At 45.0% G+C, this 24892-nt stretch overlaps 1 protein-coding gene and 1 non-coding gene across 7 annotated transcripts in view; one reads left to right on the top strand and one right to left on the bottom strand.

Moving 5' to 3' along the window:
- The window catches only part of MARF1 (meiosis regulator and mRNA stability factor 1), a 47627-nt gene extending 27395 nt beyond the window's left edge, over positions 1 to 20232 (top strand). For 5 of the 6 annotated variants that reach the window (XM_032269650.1, XM_032269654.1, XM_032269656.1 and 2 more), the window contains 14 exons: positions 527 to 763; positions 890 to 1009; positions 2367 to 2542; positions 4273 to 4493; positions 5644 to 5786; positions 5958 to 6091; positions 7332 to 7534; positions 8512 to 8739; positions 12210 to 12440; positions 14557 to 14769; positions 16067 to 16127; positions 16215 to 16340; positions 17720 to 17890; positions 19925 to 20232. In XM_032269650.1, coding sequence (XP_032125541.1) covers positions 527 to 763; positions 890 to 1009; positions 2367 to 2542; positions 4273 to 4493; positions 5644 to 5786; positions 5958 to 6091; positions 7332 to 7534; positions 8512 to 8739; positions 12210 to 12440; positions 14557 to 14769; positions 16067 to 16127; positions 16215 to 16340; positions 17720 to 17890; positions 19925 to 20166 — 2506 coding nt within the window. In that variant the 3' untranslated portion in view covers positions 20167 to 20232. The remainder of the gene's footprint in view (positions 1 to 526; positions 764 to 889; positions 1010 to 2366; positions 2543 to 4272; positions 4494 to 5643; positions 5787 to 5957; positions 6092 to 7331; positions 7535 to 8511; positions 8740 to 12209; positions 12441 to 14556; positions 14770 to 16066; positions 16128 to 16214; positions 16341 to 17719; positions 17891 to 19924) is intronic. The other variant, XM_032269655.1, reaches the window with a different exon arrangement.
- On the bottom strand, positions 19705 to 19808 carry LOC116543802. The gene has a single exon (XR_004265708.1). It is a non-coding gene; the product is annotated as a U6 spliceosomal RNA (small nuclear RNA).
- Positions 20233 to 24892: the final 4660 nt, after the last annotated feature.

The following is a 24892-nucleotide window of genomic DNA, read 5'->3' on the forward strand; positions in this document are numbered from 1 at the left end:
CTGTGACCTCCAGGGCCTGTGCCTTTAAGTTCTCAGTAGGAAAGATAAAGGTCGGGAGGAGGACTGGGGAGTCCAGTGTCAGAGGGTATGTGTGTGGGTCATGCATTTGAGGCATAGGAGAGGTGATAGTGTCATGGGAAGCATGCATTCTTCTGAGAGAGGAGAGCAGGGATGGTGAGAAGCAATACAGAGAATTGGAAGTGAGGGGGAGCCGCATTGAAAGAAGTCTTATCAGAGAGCTCTCCACCTCAGAGAATTCGGCGAGGCCAATTATAGCACCTGGGCAGGGGCTGGGGGTGGCTACAAAATGATTTGAGCATTGTCATGGATGGTGCCAGGGATGACTGAAAGGAGTACCAGGCATCACTGGTTTGGTAGTGGATGAATTTGTACTAGAATTGTTCAGTTTTACCTTTGAAGAGATGGAAGAACCATTCTTGGTTATTGCTCTTTATTTAAAACAGGATGGGTGTTTCTGTATAATCAAAGAAAAACCTAATCAGCATCTTTCCTCTCTTGCTTTTAGGTTTGGACACAAGTTGAATGTGTCAGATCTATATAAATTAACAGACACAGTTACAATCCATGAACAAGGAAATGGACGGCTGGTGTGTCTCTTAGCCAGCAGTCAGGCCCGCCAAAGCCCGTTGGGGTCTTCACAGTCACATGATGGCTCCTCCACGAATTGCAGCCCGATTATATTTGAAGAGTTAGAATATCATGAGCCTGTCTGCAGACAGCATTGTTCCAATAAGGATTTCAAGTATGCCACCCATTTTCCTTTAGAAATCATTCTTTTCTGTAAGATTGGGAACATGGTAGGATGACCTTGTGAACATTTTAGACCCCTGCAGAATGTCAGCTTCCTGTTTTGTTCTCTTTTCTTCAGTGAACATGAATTTGATCCAGACTCTTACAAGATTCCTTTTGTGATCCTTTCTTTGAAGACATTTGCACCCCAGGTTCACAGTCTTCTCCAGACCCACGAGGGCACCGTGCCTTTATTGAGGTGAACCATATCAAAGCCTTTGTTGATATAATGCCCTCGTTTTCCTTTTTATAGGAAGTCTGCCTTTTCTGCCCATAACCTCTTTACAAAGAAGTTCTATAGAATGCTTCATCCTGATGTGTTTATCCTTCAGCAAATGCACCACATAACCACATTTTGGCCAACCATGGACTGTATGTGGGACAGTGGTCCCATAAGATTATAGTAACACATTTTCACTATACCTTTCTAACGTTTAGACACACAAATACCACACTGCTCACAGTATTCAGTACAGTAACAGACTGTCCAGATGTGTAATTCAGGAACCATGGGCAGCACCAGCCTCTGTGTACAGTGGGCTATAGCATCTAGGTTTGTGTAAGTGGACTTGATGATGTTTTCAGATGACGGAATCACCCAGCAACACGTTTCTTAGTACATACCCCTGTCACGAAGTGACCCATGACTGTATATATGAAATGGGATCCATTCATTCAGTACTTCAACAAGAAAATATGTGTTTGTAGCTGGGTGCAGTGGCTCACGCCTGTAATCTCAGTACTTTGGGAGGGTGAGGCGGGCAGATCATGAGGTCAGGAGTTCGAGACCAGCCTTGCCAAAATGCTGAAACCTGCTCTCTACTAAAATACAAAAAAAATTAGCTGGGTGCAGTGGCGCACGCCTGTAATCTGAGCCACTCGGGAGGCTGAGGCAGGAGAGTTGCTTGAACCTGGGAGGCAGAGGTTCCAGTGAGCTGACATCATGCCACTGGACTCCAGCCTGGGCAACAGAGCGAGACTCCATCTCAAAAAAAAAAAAAAAAAAAAACCAAATGTTTGTTTGCACTACATTTTAGAAACATAAACATGAAGAGGACAGTTTCTTCCCACTGGGAGGAGGTGTGTCATAAGTGCTGTAATAGAAATCTGCACAAATGTTGAGAGTACACAGCTTCAAATACGTGTACATTTCAAGACTTAGAACTAAGTATTCTTCAGAAGTTCATTTAAACACTCCATGAGCCACAATAGTAGACCGAATACAAAGGCCGACACAGGACTCAGTGGTCCGCATGCCCCTTCTGATGGGGAAGCAGACATGGAACTTACTTAGAGCCCAGCTGCCTTATTTTTTACTTCCCTCCTGGAAAACTACTCGGGAAAATGCCATCAGAATGTATCAAAGAGGTCAAGGCCACAGTGCCTGCCTCCTTGGGTCCTGAATTTTAACCTTCAAACCCTGATCATGAGCAGTCAAACAAATGATTAACACATACGTTAGACCAAAGCCTTCTGTTTAGCAAGTGCTTTCTTTTCCATTATTTTAATTTAACCTTTCCTTTTTTTTTTTTTTTTTTTTTTTTTTTCTATTTAAGCTTTCCAGATTGTTACACTGCAGAGTTTGGTGATCTAGAAGTAGTGCAGGAAAACCAAGGAGGTGTTCCCTTAGAGCACTTCATCACCTGTGTTCCAGGCGTCAACATTGTCACTGCTCAGAATGGCGTTAAAGTGGTCAAATGGATTCACAACAAGCCCCCGCCTCCCAACACTGGTAGGTGTCAAGTATTTTGTCCACCTGTCCCCCATGAGACCAGAGGAGACTATAGGCTTTTATTTCAAACAGCAACACTGTTTGCCAAGTGTGAAAGCACCATGGCTGTGTCCTTTAATCTTTTGAAAACTTTCTAAAATGCTTGAGGGCAGAACTAGACTTTGTTTTTTAGATAGGGCCTTGCTGTGTTATCCAGGCTGGTCTTGAACTCCTGAGCTCAAGCAGTCATCCCACGTCGGCCCCCTAAAACGCTGGGGTTACAGGTGTGAGCCACCGTGCCTGGCCAGAGCTAGACCTTTTGAAAGTACAAACATAAGTTACGTAAAAAACTTGAAACTCAAATTTCACATTTATAGATCCCTTTAGCTACCTAATTTTGTGAAACATTTGGCTTGCCAGTTGACTGGCCTTTTAAAAATAGTTTCAGGGGCTGGGCACCGTAGCTCATGCCTGTAATCCCAGCACTTTGGGAGTTCCAGGCGGGCAGGTCACCTGAGGTCAGGACTTTGAGACCAGCCTGGCCAATATGGTGAAACCCCATCTCTACTAAAAATACAAAAATTAGCTGGGCATGGTGGTAAGTGCCTGTATTCCCAGCTACTCGGGAGGCTGAGGCAGGATAATTGCTTGAACCTGGGAGGTGGAGGTTGCAGTGAGTTGAGATCGTGCCATTGCACTCCAGCCTAAGCAACAAGAGCAAAACTCCATCTCAAAAAAAAAAAAAGAAAAAGAAAAAAAATAGTTTCAGGTATTTGGGGAGGTATCACTTAATGCAAATTTACCTTTGAAAGTCATTTTGGTCCACATTTTGGACTTTGATAAATGTGAAGATAAATTCAAAAGACCAAGGTATTTGGATCTAGATTTGGGTGAGTGTCTGAGTTTCAGGTATATCCTGAGTTGGAGATGTCTAATGCTGCTGCTTATGAATAGCACTTTAAATTGTTGCCTTCCTTTATATACACATACTTCCTTCTCTTTGTCCGCAACACTCCTTTGTCTTCTCCCGCCTTTTCTTCCCTACAGGAGAAAAGGTGAGAATAGCCAAGGAATTCTTCCTGAGTCGGCCTACTCTTAGGAATATCTGTACTCAAGTTTCTTAGAGGATACCTCCTTCGTTTTCCCTCTGTCTTAGACTTCTCAGGGGCCGCTGCCCCTTTCTCCTAAGCCCTGTGCCCACAAGACTCTTCCACCTTTCTATAAAGATTTCCATCTGATTATTTATACTTCTTTAATTGGGTATAAGCAGTCAAGATGGTGTGAAAACCTGTCTCTTATGCCCTTTTATGTCATGCTAATTTTACAACATCACTTTCTGTGGTTTTCTGGGTAACAACATTTTCAGTTCCATTATGGGTTAATTTTGCTCTTCTGGGCTACCTTCCTGATGTCGTTTATAACTTTGTGGGAAAGTATGTTCCACATGACCAGGTTCCAGATTGATCTTTGAAATATAACCAGTTTCTACACTGGGAGCTTTTTGTGTATTTTCACTTCTACTATAAATAACACTGTAGTAGACTCTGCTTTGCCTTGGCCACTTAACTTTGAGGATTAGTAGGACAGCATTTGCCAGCCTGTGAATAAGATAGACTAGCTAGTTATTGGACTATGAGACCCGAATTTAGAAACTGAGACATAAAGCAGCTACTCTGTTTGGTTTCGTCTGCTTCCCCGTGGTTGAATTCAAATCTGTGCTTTTTGTCTTATACATGTTCTTTTTCCTCTAGACCCTTGGCTTCTGCGTTCGAAGAGTCCTGTAGGGAACCCCCAGCTGATCCAGTTCAGTAGAGAAGTGATTGACTTGCTGAAAAGCCAGCCATCTTGTGTCATACCCATCAGTCATTTCATCCCATCCTATCACCATCATTTTGCAAAACAGTGCCGAGTGTCAGATTACGGATACTCCAAGCTGATTGAGTTATTAGAAGCAGTGCCTCATGTGTTGCAGGTAAGGCAGGAATATTCCTCCATGGCTTTGTCTGTCTCCATCAAAGAAACAGAATAGGTAGTAAGCTAATCCTAAGAAGTCAGTTCTGGGTAGAACATCCTCTAAAAGCTTTCTTCAGAGGGAAGGAATAACACTCAAAGGTGGCTTTTCAGTTTTTCAGAAAGCTACTAGTTTTCAGTTTTAGAGGAACACCTTGGAGGACTGAGGAGTATTTTCCCTCCAAGCTCTATAGGCGTTCTTCATCCCAGCACAGCTTTCTCCAGAATTGTTCATGATTATAAGAGCTGCTGCCGGGCGCAGTGGCTCAAGCCTGTAATCCCAGCACTTTGGGAGGCCGAGGCAGGTGGATCACGAGGTCAAGAGATCGAGACCATCCTGGTCAACATGGTGAAACCCCGTCTCTACTAAAAATACAAAAACATTAGCTGGGCATGGTGGCGCATGCCTGTAATCCCAGCTACTCAGGAGGCTGAGGCAGGAGAAGTGCCTGAATCCAGGAGGCGGAGGTTGCGGTGAGCCGAGATCGCGCCATTGCACTCCAGCCTGGGTAACAAGAGTAAAACTCCGTCTCAAAAAAAAAAAAATAAGAGCTGCCATGAATATCCACATACTGTATGTTGGTGCCTATGTAAGAGTCAAGGGCTTAACCTTTCTTCTAAATGTAACTCGTTGGAGACAAGTGTAACGTGTAACTAGCTGGGCTAGAGTATAGCACCCGATCCTGTGAAGATTTGGCCAATTAACTCACAGTGTTACAGTAGCTTCCCACTCACTAAAAAATGGCTTGAAAAACTTGAACTGTCTTTTAGAGTTGAATTGGTTTTCTAGACCAGTTTGTCTGGACAACCGATACACTTTTCATTTCTGTACTCACTACTTTTCAAAAGATTACACTTTTCATCTCTATATTCAACGACTATTTGGGAGAGGGTGCACCAGACCAAAAAAAATTAGAGTTTCAGGAGGCTGGACTCATTCCTTTTGACCAGCTACATTTCGTTGATTCACATATGTTTGAAATGGAACACATTCTACGTAAGGGGAGTCATTCTGTGAGGCCACTAACAGAAAAGAGGGTGAGCCACTAGCAAGGAAGTCACTGTCTGCTGAGTTCTTACGTATATAAATAATCAAACCATTTGCTTTGCAGATTCTTGGAATGGGCTCCAAACGTCTGTTGACCCTTACCCATAGGGCCCAGGTGAAGCGCTTTACTCAGGATTTACTAAAACTTCTCAAATCCCAGGCCAGCAAACAGGTCATTGTGAGAGAATTCTCACAGGCTTATCACTGGTGAGTTGATGAACAGAAATGAAAGCAAATATTTTAAGACACTTTATCTTCTCCCAAATTCTAAATATTTATCTAATGTTTCTATTAAGCATTTTTTTTGGAAAACTTGTAGTTCTTTTACTGATGGTTGATATTACTCATTCTTTATCCACTTCCATTGTTAAAACTTAGGTGTTTCTCAAAGGACTGGGATGTCACTGAATACGGTGTTTGTGAGTTGACTGACATCGTATCAGAGATTCCAGACACAACCATCTGCTTATCCCAACAAGATAATGAAATGGTGATTTGTATTCCCAAAAGAGGTATGTGACTTACATTTGCTGGAAGGATATTGTCTGCCTCCTGTTATTTTAAAATAGTATGGCAGAGAAAATGTGGTTTTTTTCCTCCCTCCTGTGGTTCCTGAAGATTCCACAGAAAGCACAGTGTGAAAACCGCTGCTCTTTGGATTCTGAGTTCTTCAAAGTAGGTGAAGCTGTTCTCAAGAAGAAAAGTAGGCTGGCTTTTTAGAATTCACTCTAATGGGAAAAACGGGCATGATCAGCACTTCCCGCAGATTCCTTCTGCAGCCTGTCTTGTGGCTGTGTGAGCCATACTCCTCCAGTTGAGAATCTGTTACCATGGCTGTTGCTTCTCTCTTCTTTTTAACTCTGAGCTACTTTATTTACTGTGTACGCTTGAGAAAGGAAGACAACTCGCATGAATGTTTTGTTTTGTCTTTCAAATTTTAATAGTTGAGATCAGAACTGCACAGGTCCCGTTACGGATAGAAAGTACTGTATTCGAGGGATGCGAAGCCCCCAGATACCGAGGGCCAATTATTCGCGTCTGCAGGTTTGGCAGGGTGGACCGCAGGACTTGAGTAGGTGCGGATTTCGGTGTCCAAGCGGGGTCCTGGAACCAATCCCTTGAGAACACCAAGGGATGACTGTATGGCTGTTTCCTCCTTCTGTTATCTGGTTCTTAAACCGTATGGAACATTGGTATCCATGAAATCATAGAATTCCAGGGCTAAAGTTAGTAATGCCAGTATTTTTCCAATTCTCACCTAAAAATTAATAGAAACAATCTCAGCTTAAGCTTTTCCTCCTCTTTATTGTGGTTCTGCTTTTGAAGCCTGATATTCTTATCTGCTAGCGAGTTTTAATGAAGATCAGATGAGTAAAAAAAAAACTGGGGCTATTCAGAAGTGTGATTTCATGGGAATAATTTCTCAAGTACTTGTTTAAGTACAGGGACCTGGGTGTGTGTCATGTTAATATATATGGGGCAGGGGATAGAAATGATTTCTAGCTTGTAAGATTAATATATATGCATTTCATCATTTACTGTAATAGTATCATGACTTGCCTGGTATTCTGCCCTGGAACATGTTTGAGAACAACTTGCAAAGAGGGAAGAGTATAGGTGTTTGTTTTTTAGGTCATGTGTGTTTGGAAGGCAAGAATGATACTGCTTATAAATTCTAAAAAGGATTTACTGTAGTGCAGGTGTTGAGCACAAATGGGAAAAAAAACATTGTGATTTTATGTTTTTTTAAAGAACGCACTCAGGATGAAATAGAAAGGACAAAACAGTTCTCCAAGGATGTCGTTGATTTGCTGCGTCACCAACCCCATTTCCGGATGCCGTTTAATAAATTTATTCCCTCTTACCATCACCATTTTGGCCGGCAGTGCAAACTTGCATACTATGGGTTTACCAAACTACTTGAACTTTTTGAAGCCATACCTGATACTTTACAAGTGAGTGAAGAAATTCTTTTATAAAGTATTTTTCTTAACAACATATAGGAAATTTTTTTTCACATTCAAGACCTATTTTCCTGGGAAGTAGGGGGTTATGAGAAAGGATAAAAATCTAAGCTGTTCGCATCAGAGAAGCAATATTACAGACTCATTAGTATTTTTAGATAAATATGGCATTTTCCTTCAGTAAAGAATTATTCAAACTTGTTTTAGAGTAATTATTGAAAAAAGGATTAAGTAGGCTGATGTTTTTTTTTTTGAGACTGAGTTTCACTCATTGCCCAGGCTGGAGTGCAGTGGCTTAATCTTGGCTCACTGTAACCTTCACCTCCTGGGTTCAAGCAATTCTCTTGCCTCATCCTCCCAAGTAGTGGGGACTATAGGCGCACCAGCATGCTCAGCTACTTTTTGTATTTTTAGTAGAGATGGAGTTTTACCATGTTGTCCAGGCTGGTTTCAGACTCCTGACCTCAACTGATCTACACGCGTTGGCCCCCTAGAATGCTGGGAATACAGACTTGAGCCACCACGCCTGGTCAATTTCTTACACTGAATATTCGCTTATTAGTTTTATACTTTTCAAATCCTTCATGTTGAAGATAGGGCTGAGTACATGAGGTAACATCAGTGCTAAGCTCTTAAGCTGTTGCTAAGTTAAACCACATTTCTGTTAATTTTATTAATATTTTTTTTTACTATTGAAGTGCTTTTTAAAAATTGTTTTATTGTGGCAAAATACACGTAACATAGAATTTACCATCATAACCACATATCTACAGTCCACTAGTGATCAGACGTTCACATTGTTGTGTAAGCAATCTTCCGATCTTTTTCGTCTTACAGAACTGAAACTTTACACCCATTCAATAACACTGACTTGTTTTGTTTACTGGTTGCATACATTTTTGTGCTATTTAATTCTATAAACAACCGTATTTTGATTATTCTTCCTCTCCCTCCATGTGTTTTTGAAGGTATTGGAATGTGGAGAAGAAAAGATCCTTACTCTGACAGAGGTGGAGCGGTTCAAAGCACTAGCTGCCCAGTTTGTTAAGCTCCTTCGGTCCCAAAAAGATAACTGTCTTATGATGACAGATCTCCTTACAGAATATTCTAAAACTTTTGGTTATACATTTCGTCTCCAAGACTATGATGTCTGTTCCATTTCAGCTTTAACTCAGAAACTCTGCCATGTCGTGAAGGTAAACATGTTTTTTTTTTCCTCATGGGATAAAACTCATAGTGGTTGAATTCTCATTACGACGTTTGCTTGTGCTGTAGCGTTTTCATATTTACACCTTGAACTACTTACTGTTTGTTGCCTTTGTGTCGTTAGTACTTATTAGGTAATAGGAGAAGCCTTGCTTCGGGAGTTTAGATTTTTGGTCTTCCTCCTGTGTGTTTCTGAATGGCCTTACCAAAGCAATGCCTTTGTGAACTGATGAGGTCATGCTTCACTCCAGGGTTAGACCATCAGGTGGCCTGGGGTGAAGGTCACCTCAGCACTGCCTGCCTCAGCTCGACTCCTTCCAGTGAGAGCTTTGCCTCGACGTTCTTGGGAGCCCATAATCACACACTGTGTCTTCTCCCTCTGCATTCTCACCCACTTCAGAGTAGAAATTAGGAGCAAGCGTGGGTGCAGAGTGGCCTTTGTCGTTGGCAGAGGTATAGTAGAGAGGGCAGTCGTCCTGTTTTCTGCCCTGGACTGCACTGGCCCTCTCTGAGCAGCTGCCAATTTTCAGGCCCCTCCCCCACAGGACCAGGAACAGTCACTGCCAGGAGGAGGGAATGGAAAGGGAAGCATGAAGGTTGGCACCCTCAGTGGTAGGCCCATTACTAGCTGCATTTATTTCTGTGTCATTTAATTCCTTAAACAGCTAGAATGGGTTCATTCTCCCTTTCCTCCCCACTGTGGTGGAATTTTTTTTTTTTTTTTTTTTTTTTTTTTTTTTTGAGGCGGAGTCTTGCTCTGTCACCCAGTATCGAGTACAGTGGTGCAATTTTGGCTCACTGCAACCTCTGCCTCCCGGGTTCAAGCAGTTCTCCTGCCTCAGCCTCCCAGGTAGCTGGGATTACAGGCACCCACTGTAGACTGAGAGAGCAGCAGTTGGAGTGTGGCTTTGCAAGTGCGGGCTTAGGGAAAGCAGGTGGTTGGATTCAAGGTAGGAGTTTACCAACAGGTGCCAGGAAAAGGCGTGGGATGAGGGAATTTAAATATTGACAAGAATGTCAGTGCCAAGATGACAAAAGAGGAGAGTGAAGCGGGGGAGGGGGCTGGTGAATTGGGAACACACAGGAGGCAGCCATGCTTCCTGTTTTTTTTTTTTTTTTTTTTTACATGCTGAACATTTTATTAATGTTAAGTTTAAAAGCTTTACATTTGGGTTACACTAAGATACAGGGCTGCTGCTTCTTAAAGAGGTTATCCGCTGGCATTGGGTTGTTGGGTTAGGAGTTAATGGAGCTTGGCTATTTTTTTTGCTAAGCAGTCACAATTCATAAATTCACAATCTTGGTCTCCAACTTGACTCAGTAACATTAGGCTCTCATCATCTTCCTCACTAAAGTGCTTCTCGATGATGTTCAAAGCCGACAGGCTAATCTCACACATGGGTGAGGTTTGAGGAGGGGAGGAGTTGAGCGGGTAGAGTGTCTTTCTGCTCTCTCACCCCAGCAGCAGCTCCAGACTGCCTTTCACACGTGGGATGCTCAGGAGGTTGGAATGATTTATGTTGGATGGAGTAATGACAGGTTCACACTGTGACCCTGGAGATGGGTGTCTGCAGTGAAATTGAACAGAAGAGGATGTCGCTGGAGATGACAGAGGCAAGGCACTGAAAGGCTGTGGTGTAGGACAGGTGCCTGGTTGTTCAGTTGCCCAGGATGGTGAAAGGGGTGGGCTCAGGTGGATAGGAAGACCCCATGCCGTGACCTAGGGCTTTGCTGGGTGAGTGTGGCGGTCGGGCAGCTGGGGTGTGAGCAGCAAGCATGGGGAGAGCTGAGAGAGGCTCCCTGGTGCCTCCCTGGCCACCCACTGGGTCTCCTGGGAGCTTCTCCCACCCTACCTCTGAGATTCCTATAGAATTAGTCCCAGCGCACTCTGAGCATTGGTGTTTTTTTTTTTGAGACGGAGTTTCACTCTTGTTACCCAGGCTAGAGTGCAATGGCGCGATCTCGGCTCAACGCAACCTCCGCCTCCTGGGCTCAGGCAATTCTCCTGCCTCAGCCTCCTGAGTAGCTGGGATTACAGGCACGCGCCACCATGCCCAGCTAATGTTTTGTATTTTTAGTAGAGACGGGGTTTCACCATGTTGACCAGGATGGTCTCGATCTCTTGACCTCGTGATCCACCCGCCTCAGCCTCCCAAAGTGCTGGGATTACAGGCTTGAGCCACCGCGCCCGGCTGCATTGGTGTTTCTAAAAGCTCCCTAGGTAATTCTAATTCATAGTAGCTGGGATTGAGAATCAAGGGATGGATCCAAATGGCACCAGAGGAGCACGCTCTGGTTTGGTTTCTTTCTTAAGCGGCTTTGGTAGTGGTGATCTGGGTAGCTAAGATGACTGGGATCCCCTGGACTGATATCGACTGGTTGATTAAACCTGCTTCTGAGGAGGAAATCTATACAGTCCCATACCCATGGAAAGTGGGGTGGGAGCCCGCCAGCCTCCCTCCTGCCTTGGCTCTGGCAGAACCAGATAAAGAAGCCCTGGTCTTGGAATGACTCCTCAGGTGCCACCCACTTCTCTCTGCCTCTCAGAATCCAAGGTCCAAAGAGTACCAACTTAGCCCTGCCGAGACCTTTGGCCCTGGCAGGAAAACCAGATAAAGAGGGCAGACGAGCTGTCAGGATAAGCATTGTTTATGAGAGCAGTGCCAGAGCCACACGTGTGCCAAAGCTCTAACTGTTTTTGTGCCAGGAAAGGCTGAGTCCATAGACAGCCCCGCCACCCAAGGCCTGCTGGTCTCAGTCACCAGATGCATGTTTCTTCATGTGGGTGTTTGGTTCCCAAATGACAATCTCTGTCTGTTTTGCAAGGTTTCCCTCTCAATGCATTTAACCACCTAAATCTTTTATCTCCTTGAGGGTCTGAAATAATTGAGGAGTGGGCAGGTACTAGTCAGATGAAAATACCAGCTTTGTGGTAATAACAGACTAGAAAAATGCAGTTTGCCTTGTAGTCAGAGTAGGCCCTCTCTCACCTTCCCAGTCCAGCCCTGGAGATGCATGTGGGCTAAGCTGGGTCTGCACAGAAGCCATGTGAATGTTGCCTCCCCATCCCCCACCCCACCTCGAGCACAGCAGCCCACACTTCACAAGCTTGGGCCCCTGGCCGTAAGCTGGCCAGTCTTTCTCCTCCTTACAGTGGAGGGGGTGGAAAGAATGAATGAAGAAATAAAGAGAACGATGCAATTTCCTTCCTCATTATTACCTTGATGAGAGCTTTTAGTTGTGGACCAGCAGGGGAAGGACAGTTTCTGCTTCATTGTTGGTCTGGTGTCCCAAAGAAGCTAAAAAAAAAAAAATCCACTTGCTTTATTTCAGTGTAAGAGAAAAAATTAAAGATTTTTCATCTCTTGGTCTCATTAACCAAAATGAAATGAGCTGAGTTAGGTATAACCTACGTTGTCTCTCCTGAGTTACGAAAAGTGTGAATTCTTGTTTTCCCCAGGTAACCGATATAGAATCTGGCAAACAGATTCAGCTAATCAACCGAAAGTCTCTGCGATCTCTCACTGCCCAGTTGCTGGTACTGTTGATGTCTTGGGAAGGAACCACGCATCTTACTGTTGAGGAGCTCAAGAGACATTATGAAAGTACCCACAACACTCCCCTTAACCCTTGTGAATACGGATTCATGTCCTTGACTGAACTGCTGAAGAGCCTGCCGTACTTGGTTGAGGTGAGCATGTTAATGGTTCTTTAGAACTCTTATTGAAGACTACGGCTTGAGCACTTGTAGATTACCTGCTGGTATAGCTTAGAGTGTGGAGAGCTGGAAGAGATTTCACAGATGAACACATTGCGACCTCAGGCAGTAAAGCAGCGCTGCCTAAATGAGTGGCAGAAACCAGAATGAAGCCTGGTCTCCAGATCCTGACACTGGCGTGTGTTTGTCCTCTTCCAGGATGGATTTTGCTACTGTTTGTCTTTCTGAATTAGCTGGTTTATTTGGTGGCTTGAAGTGAGAGATCAGTGAGGCGAGCGCGGAAAGGAAGGTTGGCCAGCCCACCCCCCAGGCAGCCTTTCAAGAATGGCACTTCAGCCGGGCGCGGTGGCTCAAGCCTGTAATCCCAGCACTTTGGGAGGCCGAGGCGGGTGGATCACGAGGTCATGAGATCAAGACCATCCTGGTCAACATGGTGAAACCCCGTCTCTACTAAAAATACAAAAAATTAGCTGAGCATGGTGGCGCGTGCCTGTAATCCCAGCTGCTCAGGAGGCTGAGGCAGGAGAATTGCCTGAACCCAGGAGGCGGAGGTTGCGGTGAGCCGAGATCACGCCATTGCACTCCAGCCTGGGTAACAAGAGCGAAACTCCGTCTCAAAAAAAAAAAAAAGAATGGCACTTCAGGATGGGCAGAATCTTAAGAGAATACTGCATGCAATTCTTGGGCAATAGATATAAAAACATAGAGTAAATAAATGAAATCCTCGAAAAAAATAAGTTACCAAAATTCACTCAAAAAGTTAAAAATTAGACCAGTTACCATAAAAGAGACTATAAAAGATCACAGAAATTTACCACTGAAAAATGCATCAGGACCAAGTGGGATAACAATGGAATTTTAACCAACCCTAAAAGACTAGATAAATCCACCTTTTAAAAATTCATTCTGGGGCTGGGCAAGGTGGTACACATCTATAATCCCAGCTACTAAGAAGGCTGAGGCTAGAGAATCCCTGGAGCCAGGAGTTTGAGACCAGCCTGGGCAACATAGCAAGAACCCATCTCTAAGAAACAAAATACTATTCAAGGCTGCCAAAAAAGAAAACAGTAAACCTTACCACTTACTTTTATGAGCCAAAATAAACTTTAATAGCAAAAACATAAGGTAGTCCCTTACAAGAAAATGATCCTAAATAAGATATTAGCAGATGAGCCCCAACAATTTAAAAGAATAATATACCATTATCATCTAACTATGGGACAGATCATTAAATAATGAAATGATAGAAATCCAACATTTTCTAAACCCTGTTAGTATCTATCCTAAGAACACCAGTTCTGGACGGTGTTAATGCATGTTCCAGGACAGAGGACTTTTCCTGGGCAGCTCAGATTGGGAATATCCCTTCTCCTGGCGATTCCAGAGCATGTCAAAGACTCTGAAAGGGTTTGTGGTAAAGAAATCTTCCTTACCCTATATACACAAGGGTTTTGTGTTTGTGTTTTGTTGCTTTTGATGTGTTTTTAAAGAATGCTAGCGTCATCCTCCATCACAGTGTTTCTTGAAAACTGATTTGGGAGATGTGGTTTAATGGCCTCAGTGTCCACTGTGTGTACAGTGATTTGCCACCACGGTTTGCCTCCCCTGATTTCTTCTCTACTCACACACGTTCTTCAGACCTCTGCAGTCTTAGACTTGCAAATAGAACTGAAGTTTGCTGGAGGCTATAGCCTTCTCATGGAGGAAATCCTTGAATAAATCCCTCATCCTCCTCTTCCCCCCCTTCCTTTCTCCCTCCATCCTTCCTCCTTCCTCTTCCTCCTCCTTTCTTTTTCATCTTCTTTGTTGTCATCTTTATCTAATCCATCTTCGTCTAATTTGTCTTCATCTTGTCTTCTTCGTCATCTTTGTCTTCTTTGTCTTTGCCGTCATCTTCATCATCGTCTTCATTTTGTCTCTGTTGTCTTCGTCATCGTCTTTTTCGTCATCATCATCTTCATCTTTGTCATCTTTGTTGCCTTCTTCCTCGTCTTTGACTCTGGGCCTTTTCCCTCAGCAGGAGGAAAAACTTTCCAGGACGCAGGGCCAGTCACTGACATTTCTGTTGCCACCTTTTCTTTTTAACCAGGTTTTCACTAATGATAAGACAGAAGAATGTGTGAAGCTCACAAGTCTGTATTTGTTTGCAAAGAATGTGCGGTCTTTACTTCATACTTACCACTACCAGCAGATCTTCCTTCATGAGTTTTCCATGGCCTACACCAAGTATGTCGGAGAAACTCTGCAGCCCAAGACCTATGGCCACAGCAGCGTGGAGGAGCTCTTGGGAGCAATCCCCCAGGTGGGCATTTTTCTCAGCTTCTGGGAGAGCGTCTTCCGAAGACCCACAGCTGACTTTCCTGATGAGAAAAATAAAATGCTGCCAGAATGACAAAGTGGCAGGCATTTTGAACTGATCTTTTAAAAACATACCTTTGGCCTAAAGTAAATGATTTTAGCATTTCTCCTTGATCTCTAAACCTTCATTAAATCCCTGCCTGCCTGGTGAGTAAGTCTCAGGCTATAACCCCAGAAAGGTGTTGGGTAATGAGCGAGTCAGGACCACCAAGCAGGCAGCTAGTCAAAGTGGTCAGCTCAGTGATGGCCAGGAGCCCTGTGCTCAGTGGACGTGTTGAGGAGGGCTGTGTCAGGGCCCACTTGCCTTGTGTGGGGAATCTGGTGCGGAACCTGCAAAGATGTGCGTGAGAGAACCACGTGACAAGGAGGGGAGAGAGCATTCTGGGCAGAGGGCATAGCATGAGCAGATACAGGACAGTGACAAGTGGCATGGAGTGTTGAGAGCCTAACAGGGAGCTGAGAGCTCTGTTAGCGAGGGAGTGGTGGAGAGAGCTAGAGCCCAGGTTTGCAATTGAAAAGCACCCCAGTGGCTGCTGTCCATGGTAGAGGCTAGAGAACCAAGCATGGAAGAGGAACTGGGCTAGGACCCTGGCCACTGCAGAGGTCTGGGTCATTGTTAGATGGAGGGATTGAGCCAGAGTGAAAACAGTAGAAGAGAGGAAGTAGGAAGGCCCTAGGCAATGTTCGCCTGGGAGCTGAGATCAGTGACCTAGCAACAGCGTGCACATGTCGGGGGCCTGAGAGCCCAGCTCCACCACCACACCTCTGCTTGGCTGAGGCTGAGAGCGGCACCATCAGGGAGAGGACTTGGAGATTCTGATAATGAACTTAGTTTAAGGGTTTGAGAGATTGCTCTTAATTCTTTTAGGTGGTGTTTAGTTTCTGCCTGCAAAAAAAAAAAAAAAAAAAAAAAAACGGCAAGAGCTCTCATGTGAGAACTACTTTAATTTATATGCCAAAGCTTGTGTTTGGAAGACAGTCTTTTTAAGAATTATAAAGAATATTTCTGAAGCTGTGTCTCAGGATTTTTGAACTACTCTGCTTTTTATAGGGGCATGTTTCTGTCAGCTTCTTCTGTTGCTTTAAAAGCTAAGGGGAGAGTAGAGAAACATGCTTCTCGGCAGTAACTCAGTTCCTAAATTCTAGCCTCAGGCAGGCGCCATAGGTCACACTCTTCCTGAATGTTAGGGCTTCTGTCCCTCCTTTTCCACTGCTTAACCAGTAGTATGTCTTGTGTGCAGGTGGTCTGGATAAAAGGACATGGTCATAAGAGAATTGTAGTGTTAAAAAATGACATGAAAAGTAAGTAAGCACCCATCCCCTCCCCCCTTAAAAAATCACGGTTCTCTCACTGACATTTCTCTCTGACGGGTGCTGTTTGTCCTCTAGGTCGTTTGAATTCACTCAGTCTCTCCCCTGCCAGTCATGAAAACCAGCCCTCAGAGGGCTCGTGCATCCTGGAGGTGTCTGAACCGCACACAGCCTCGGAACGCAAGCTTGGTGCCGGCGGCAGTGGTAAGAAAGGAAGAGCAGAGACAGCAGAGCTTGTGAAATTCTAGGAGAAATGGTTTGGGGTCGGGGAGAGCAAGCGAGAGGACTCCAGAAAGTCATCTCATTCACCAAAGTTAAATAGCCATACATTTTTTAAAGCAGTTTCGGTATTAAGTTAGTAACAGAGGAAAAATTGACCTATGTTTGTTAGCACTGCATGGTCGACTGGCTAAAGTCTCTGAAGGTTGTTGGCACCCCCATAATGATCATCTTACCCCAGTTCAGGTGTTGAAGAAAAAAATTACTCTGACACTTGTTATAATGGAAATTCATCACTCTTGGAACACAAGAGAGAGAGCCAACTCCCAGTACATAGCCTAGGAGCAGGGTGAGGGCTCAGCGGATGGAAAATTACTAAGAAGATTCCTGCTATAGGCAGGCAGGCCAAGGATCTAGACATCGGTGTTTGGGGCTAAGGAATTGGGTCAGATGTGAAGGGTGATAAGATCTCAAGGGTGAGGGGATTCTCACTCAACTGACTCGAGCTAAGACTGGGCCTGGCAAGTTCAGAGCAGACACGGAAGGCCAAGGCCAAGCCTGGTTCAGAAGAGGGCTCAGGGAGCCTGACTCAGCCTGGGCAACACGTCTTTGTTGCAGGGTAGTCCCAGGCAGGACTTGATAGACTAATAGATTAATATTACCCAAAATTACACCAAGTCACGTAGATTTCAGGTCGATCCACCTCTGTAGGAGAGGCCAACTCTCATGCATGTTAAAGCAGTTCTAACTTTTCTGAAGGACTTTTGAATTCATTGTAATAGGTGAGAATTTTGTCTTCATATGGCGCGGTGAGAATAGATAGCGCATTACTGTGCCCTGTGCCCTTAGGATAACTGCATTACACAGTATTTGACATTGTATGAGGCACCCAACTGGGAATCATCTGCCTAAGCTGGCCCACAGCCTTCAGCAGCGCTCGCCTGTGCTCTGCAGCGGAGGCACAGAAATCTCGGGCGGTTCTGTATTATAGCTTACCCAGAGTTGGCAGCTAGGAAGCCGGGGAACTGGGGCCCAGGGCTTCAGATTCTGAGCTTCCGCATGCTGATAACCACACACACCCCTTGGGTTGTCCCCTATCTCTGGAAGCTGATTGCAGGACCCTTTTCCCTGCTCGGGCCTTTTCCTAAGAACACAGGTCTTCAGGAGAACTGGCTTTATAAGGCATTCCATTATCAGGATCTTCTGGGTTTATTTTGGTTTGTTTTTCATTTTTTAAATACCTTAAGTATTTCTTGACTCTCAGTCTTTAAAGCTTAGAAGGAAAATCTCCGGTGTGAATCCGGCGAGTGTGGTTGGGTGGGCGTGGAGGTCCTGTGGCGTCACAGCCCGCCTTCTTTGCCCAGGGCCCAGTCACACAGAGCAGGAGCTTCTCCGCCTGACCGATGACTCCCCCGTCGACCTCCTGTGTGCGCCTGTACCCTCGTGCCTGCCATCCCCTCAACTGAGACCAGACCCCGTCGTCCTCCAGTCTGCTGATCTCATTCAGTTTGAGGAGCACCCTCAAGAGCCTTCTGGTAGGTGACCCCTGTTGTTGTGGGGTTTACTTTGGGGTTTAAAACCTAAAACCGTGGTGTGATGCTGATACAGTAAATGGTTGATGGAGATGGGAGGAGACCACCCCTTTTCAGGTGGAAAACACCTATGCTGAGTATTCGACCTTCTTTCCCCACCTGAGTTTCTGCAGAATTGGATTCACAACCCAAGGTTGCCTGGCAAGCGTCAGGCAAGGGCCAGTCGGCAGCTCTGGGGGGCTGGTGGTGCAGGGCTGTGGACGGGCCCACAGGGGAGGGTGAGGGTCCTCCTGGGCCTCTGCTCTCCCAGACTTTGTGAAGGTTTGGCCACTCTGAGGCACACCTGCCACCAGATATACAAGTCACCTGTGGTGGGGACCCAGAGGGCCTAAGGGCTTTATAAAGGGGTGAATGGAGGGAGCCATCTGTGACTGGAGCGCCTGGACTCTGCCCAGTGATCTGAGAACAGATAAGAAGCTGAGCACACTGAGTCCCAGCCTAGGGCAGGCATTGGCACCAACCCTGTGCTCAGAGCTGACAGACACCATCACATTCAGCTCTCACCAGGGCTCTGTATGGGGCGGCCGCTTTGTTCCACAGGCTGTGTGACTGAGGCACAGCTGGTGGCATCACTAGAGAGGTAGTGGCCCGGGGCTGCTGGGCTAGCAAGGGGAGAGCTGGGATTGGAACTCAGGCCCTCTTGTCCTGCGGTGTCGCCTGGCTCTGGAGAGGACGGCCCACCTGCCGCATACAGGCTCTTCCCTGCTCTTCACCCGTTGGAACCCAGCTCCTCCCCACTGCTGATGCTGCTTTCTGGGTCACCAGGAACAACCCGCGGACTCCTGACTTGGTTTTTACCGTCTGAGTTGTCCTCAGCAGTGTGCAGCCCTGTTGCCCAGTGAAAGAACTGAGGCTGTTGACCTGGAAAATAGGAGATGGGGAGTGTAACTGGCGGCAGATAGAAGCAGCCTGTGCAAACAGGTGTAGACGCACACCACGTGCCTTTGCAGTGCCTCACTAGGGTTGGTGGCAGATGGATATTAGCTCTTTCTTGGGGTTGTGGCCTTTGTGCCTTTAGTCTGGGTGAGTTCAACTGCATGCACCTGATGAGAGGAAACTAATTGAAATAGTGTGGGTAGTTGTGTCAGCCGCTTTCCCTGTGAGGGTCAGCCTGGGCGGGTGCTGGCTCTGCTGTCTCCTCTGCCAGTCTTACTTTCCATGGGCCTTTGGGAGCAGGAGCCCGTGCCATGCGCAGTGGGAGTCTAAGGCATAATGATACATCTGTTTCAAGCAGCGTGTGGCCCTGTGTGTGCAGCAGGTGAATTACGTGTGGCTCAGCCACAGAAATGGCAGCGTAGAATCACTGCAGGAGAGCAAGCTGTACTCCATTTTCTGGTTTCTGAGGGTAATTTTGACTCTTATCCCTGGTAATAGACCCATGGTAGCGTAGGTCCTCTATAAATGGAATAGGCCAGGAGCTCCCTGACACTGAGATGCTCTGACCCCACCCCCCAACCCCCAGCTACTGCCCCCCACCTCCTGAGGAAGTCTTTAAGTCTTGGATAGTTTATGGGTCCTTAATATCTGGCAGAGAGAATCAATGGGCAGAGAATCCAAAATGGGGAAAAAAAAACTTTAAACTTTGCTCATTAATTTATAGCTCAAAATAGAGATCTCTGCAACTTTGTAATCCATCGGGAGAGGTGGGATGCGGTTTATAGGTATTTGATTTCTGTACCGCTTACACTGGCCACACAACTCATATGTAAGCTATGGCATAGATGTAGCATTTAGAGGGCTTTCTTATTTTTATTTTTTTTAATATGGAACGCTTCACAAATTTGTGTGTCATCCTTGCACAGGGGCCACGCTCATCTCTGTATCATTCCAATTTTAGTACATGTGCTGCCGAAGTGAGCACAAGGGTTATTTTTTTTAAATATCTTTTGAGAAAATATGAGCAAGAAACAGAAAACCCACACTCCACATTTCTTACAGATCCTGGAACTCAGTCTGTTTGCTTTTCTGTGTTTACAGAAATTATGATGTTAAACCAAGAAGGAAAAATTGAGATTCCAATACCAGTAAAGAGCAGAACTCTGACCTCTGATTCCAGCTCATCTTGCGTCTCAGCAGCCGTCCCCATGGCTCCCTGCCCCTCCGAAACCCCAGAGTTGCTGCTCAGCAGGGACCCCGCAGAAAGCCCGGCCAAAAAGCAACCCAAAAATAGAGTAAAATTGGCAGCCAACTTTTCCTTAGCACCTATAACCAAGCTTTAACTCCCATTTTGAATATAGAATTAGAATGGGAAAACACTGTCTGATTCTGCACACAAAAGTGGATTTCAAAAATACATCCTTTTCCGTTGTCCTGAGAACCCCCTGGAAACCATTTCCTCCTTCTTAGATGTATTCTGTAACATTTTTTTCTTTTACCTTGAACACAGCTTTGAGCTGAAATCTTTCTTTTCTTTCTTCTATTTCTTTCTTTTTTCAATTATTTGAAGAACTTGTGGCATTTGTTAAAGAATCCTTAATGTATTTTACCAAATTTTTCGTAACTATATGAAATATGATGGTGTTCCGAAAGAAGCAAGCACTAAGAAGTCAACTAGCAGGAAGCGGTGTTTGCTTCCGCTGAGCCACATCGGTGGTGTCATCCTACATGTAGCATATATAGTCTCTCGGCCTTGCTTTCTGATGTTTCCAAGAGTATTAACGCAGTGCGTGGCATGTCCCGCAAGCCTGCGTGTTCACACACTGAAGGAGAAGAGTAGGTGAGGGGTTGAGGGTGTATTTTCAGGTTGGAATGTGAAGATTCCTGGCTTCCACGTGACTTGTAAGTGTGCCTTGTTTTTTATTTAAACTATGTCTGTAGTTGACAAATGTGGCTTCATCACAAATTTTTTTAAACGTTTCTACTTTGGGGTTCCATTTAGGAGCTTTCTAGAAAGTTGAGGATGTTTTAAGCTTCCCTTCGGTGTTCCAGTTTGATACGAAGTAGGTTAGGAAAAGGAGATGGTCTCGATGTCATGGATCGACACCATGTAGTCAGCATTCAGATTACAACACACATTCTTGTGTGTCAAGAGGCAGCATTGGGAAGAATCTGATTTTCTAAAATATGCATGAAGTGCATAAATTACAAATCAGAGCTGAGTGGAGAGGTGCTTCAGCAGCAGCAGCAGGGTCAATACGATTTCCACTGGGAAGAGACAGGAATTCTACCTACACATGGGAAGGCCAAGGTTGATCCACTTAACCATGTTATTGTAATTTTAAAGCTGGTTTCGGTAGCTGGGAAGCTTTGTGTGTGTTTGTCAGCTCAGCATCTTTTAATCGTGTCTGATTTTACTCTCGTTACTTCTCGCTGTTGGAAGCATGTCTGGGTGTTTTGTGGCATCTGATGTGGAACAGCCTTCCTCTCCAGGTGCCTGAGCTGTCCGCCGACGGGTGGCCTCTCAGCCCCCTAGAGAAACCTGACATTTACAATGGATTGTATCTGTCGGGCAAAAAAAAGGCGGATGCCTTCATAGAGCAGAAAGAACCTGTTGGCATAAGGTCTACTAGTTAGATGGTTTTTTTGGGGGGAAATGTTTCTATTTTGTAACTTCTAGAAAGCCAGAAAATGGACTCTGATTTCATAGCCAGCATTTTGATAAAAGGCCACAAAATAAGGGCTACAGAGAGATTTTTACAAGTCGGTTTTTTTGTTCCCCAAATCTTTTAAATGAAGCCAGTGATTCCCAGTTCTTAACACATGGGCCCAGTCAAGACAGAGCAACATGGAAAACCCTCTAAGTATTATGGCACTCTCGGAATCCTTCTGAAGGCATTTCCTCTACAGACATAGTGTTACAGGAAGTGAAATGCACATGTGCAATTTTTTTAAAGGAGCTTTTAAACAATGTAATAAAGTCAGTTGCCTTATTCTAAGATTTCATAAGGCTGAGTTTGCACGCTTGGACTTGAGTTTTGCTAGCATGTAAAGAGTGGTGGACTTTAAAACCGTAAGAGGTATCATTACAAGTCACCTGGAACAGACTCAAAGAACAGGCTCTTTGAGCAACAGATAAAAGAAGAAACAAGTTCTGTGCCATCCCGTGAGTGTGTCTTAGTACCACTCACTGGAGTTGCTGCTTAGTCTGGGACATGTGTGTGACTCTAACAATTGCTGTCTGAAAATGAGAGAGAAGACGTCAGAAGCACGTTGTATTCATAATGTACTCTACAATGGCCAGTCCAATTGCTATCTATTTTTTTATCCAGAGGCTTAACTAAATGATGTGGTAAAATGATGTTTGAACATTAAGACAATGTAATTCTTTATTTCTGGGTGGAAAAATGTACCAGATTAGATTTATCTGTTTAAAAAAGAAGACAAAAGTTATCACCAAAACCCCCTTTCCCATCTTGCACTGTTTGTTTTGGATTGGGTTTGGGGGAAAGAGATGTTTTTCTTAATTGTCTACTTTGTTTGAACACTTTTGTTGTGGTTCAAGTGCTGTTTTGTGTGTTGGGACCAAACAGTTGTCAATAAACTTTACAAGCAAGCATCTATTTTGAGTTTTCCAGGTGAGTGGTTTTGTCTGTCTGTCTGTCTATGGGGAGGGATTATAAACCAATCCAGTTCTGCCATCATTCATTTTGGGTCTCCCCAACTCCTCACCTCTTCTGAAAATAGAACTGTGAGTTGGAGAGCAAATCAGTCTGCATTTTAGAGGCCTTTTAAACTCAGCACACAACTAAGCAGGTGACTGGATGGTCGGCCCTTTGTGGTCAGGATCTTCCCAAGTTTCTCAGCCTTTGTTCCAGATTATAATTACATGTGAGAAAATACAGTAACCACAGAAACCTTCCAGTTAGAAAACTCCATTAATTCCTCGGCTCTCTCTTCTTGTGAAAGAAAGCCACCATGCCCGCTGTCTTGTTTTTGGTCACTGCTAGCGAGACCCCATCTCTATTTTAAAAATAATTGCCCAAGCACAGATCACGCCTGTAATCCCAGCACTTTGGGAGGCCAAGGTGGGCAGATGACAAGGTCAAGAGATCAAGACCAGCCTGGCCAACATGGAGAAACTCCGTCTCTACTAAAAATAGAAAATTAGCCAGGCATGGTGGCGCACAACTGTAATCCCAGCTACTCGGGAGGCTGAGGCAGGAGAATCACTTGAATCTGGGAGGTGGAGGTTGCAGTGAGCTGAGATCATACCACTGCACTCCAGCCTGGGTGACAGAGCGAAACTCTGTCTCAAAAAAACAAAAATTAAAAAATAGTAATAAGCCAGGTGAGGTGGCTCACGCCTGTAATCACAGCACTTTGGGAGGCTGAGGTAGGAGAATTGCTTGAGGTCAGGGGTTCAAGACCAGCTTGAGCAACATAGGGAGGCCTCCATCTCTAGAAATAATTTTTAAAAATTAAAAGGTGAAAAAATATTTTTAAAAATTTTTTTTAATTGACAGGGCTGCTTTGGAGATGTGGCCAGATTCTGGAGAAATTTAGGAGTCAGATGCTAAAGACTTGGCCATTGAATAGGCAGAGGAGACACAGACGAGTCAAAGGCAAATCTGAGGATGACCTTGGGCAACCCGGTGGTTCCCTTTCCTGAAATGGGAAACACCAGAGAAGCTGAGTGCAGTTAAGGTCAATGGTCCACCAGCTTTTCTTAAAGATTCCAAGACTTAGTCTGGGCTAAAATTAAAAATAAATAAAGAGTATGGCCAATGTGGAAGCAGAAGGGCCGGAAAGGTACAAAGAAGGGTGGAGGCCGTGAGGAAAGATGAGATAGAGGAATCTTTTTTTTTTTTTTTTTTTTAATTCAGAGTCTCACTCTGTTGCCCAGCTGGAGTGCAGTGGCTCACTGCAACCTCTGCCTCCCGGGTTCAAGAGATTCTGCTGCCTCAGCCTCCCGAGTAGCTGGGATTACAGGTATGTGCCACCAAGCGCGACTGATTTTTTGTAATTCTAGTAGAGACGGGGTTTCATCTTGTTAGCCAGGATGGTCTCGAGCTCCTGACCTCATGATCTGCAGGCCTCAGCCTCCCAAAGTGCTGGGATTACAGGAATGAGCCACAGCGCCCAGTCCAGTTTTGTTTTATTTAATTTTTAATTTCTCAGACAAGGTATCAGTCCTGTCGCCCAGGCTGGAGTGCAGTGGTGTATCTCGGCTCACTGTAGCCTTGACCTCCGAAGCTCGGGTGATCCTCCCTCCTTAGCCTCCTGAATAGCTGGGACTACATGTGTATGCCCCCATACCTGGCTTATTTTTTTGTAATTTTAGTAGAGACACAATTTTGCCAGGTTGCCGAGGCTGGTCTTGAACTTCTGGACCCAAGCGATTCTCCCACTTCAACCTCCTGAGTAGCTGGGACTACATGTGTGCGCCACCATGCTCAGCTGATTTTTTGTATTTTTAGTAGAGGTGGGGTTTCACTCTGTTGCCCAGGCTAGCTTGTTTGTTTTTAATTTCTTTCTTTTTTTTTTTTTTTTTTTTGAGACAGAGTCTCACTCTGTCACCCAGGCTGGAGTGCAGTGATACGATCTTGGCTCACTGCAACCTCCACTTCCCGGGCTCAATCTATTCCCCTGCCTCAGCCTCAAGGGTAGCTGGGATTACAGACGTGTGCCACCATGCCTGGATAATTTTTGTATTTTTAGTAGAGAAGTGTTTCCACCATGGTGGTCAGGCCGGTCTCAAACTCCTGACCGTGAGTGATCCACCTGCCTCAGCCTCCAAAGCTGCTGGGATTACAGGCGTGACCCACCACCCTCAGCCTGATTTGTTTGTTTTTAAATGGGAGAGATGTGTTTAAATCCCTCTGAAGGGAAGAGAAAGAACAATTGGGGCTACAGTGGTGGGGCAGGAGGGGAATGAATGATGACTCTGTCACTAAGAACCCCAGGGACCATGGACAATGGATTTACTGCCGCTTCCTCCTCTGTAAAGTGGAAGTAATAACAGGACCTGACTCGTTGGGCTGATGTGAGGAGGGAACCAGCCAGTGC

Source organism: Sapajus apella, unplaced genomic scaffold, assembly GCF_009761245.1.
Source record: "Sapajus apella isolate SASKATOON/1434 unplaced genomic scaffold, GSC_monkey_1.0 scaffold196, whole genome shotgun sequence".
NCBI classification, from domain to species: Eukaryota; Metazoa; Chordata; class Mammalia; order Primates; family Cebidae; genus Sapajus; species Sapajus apella.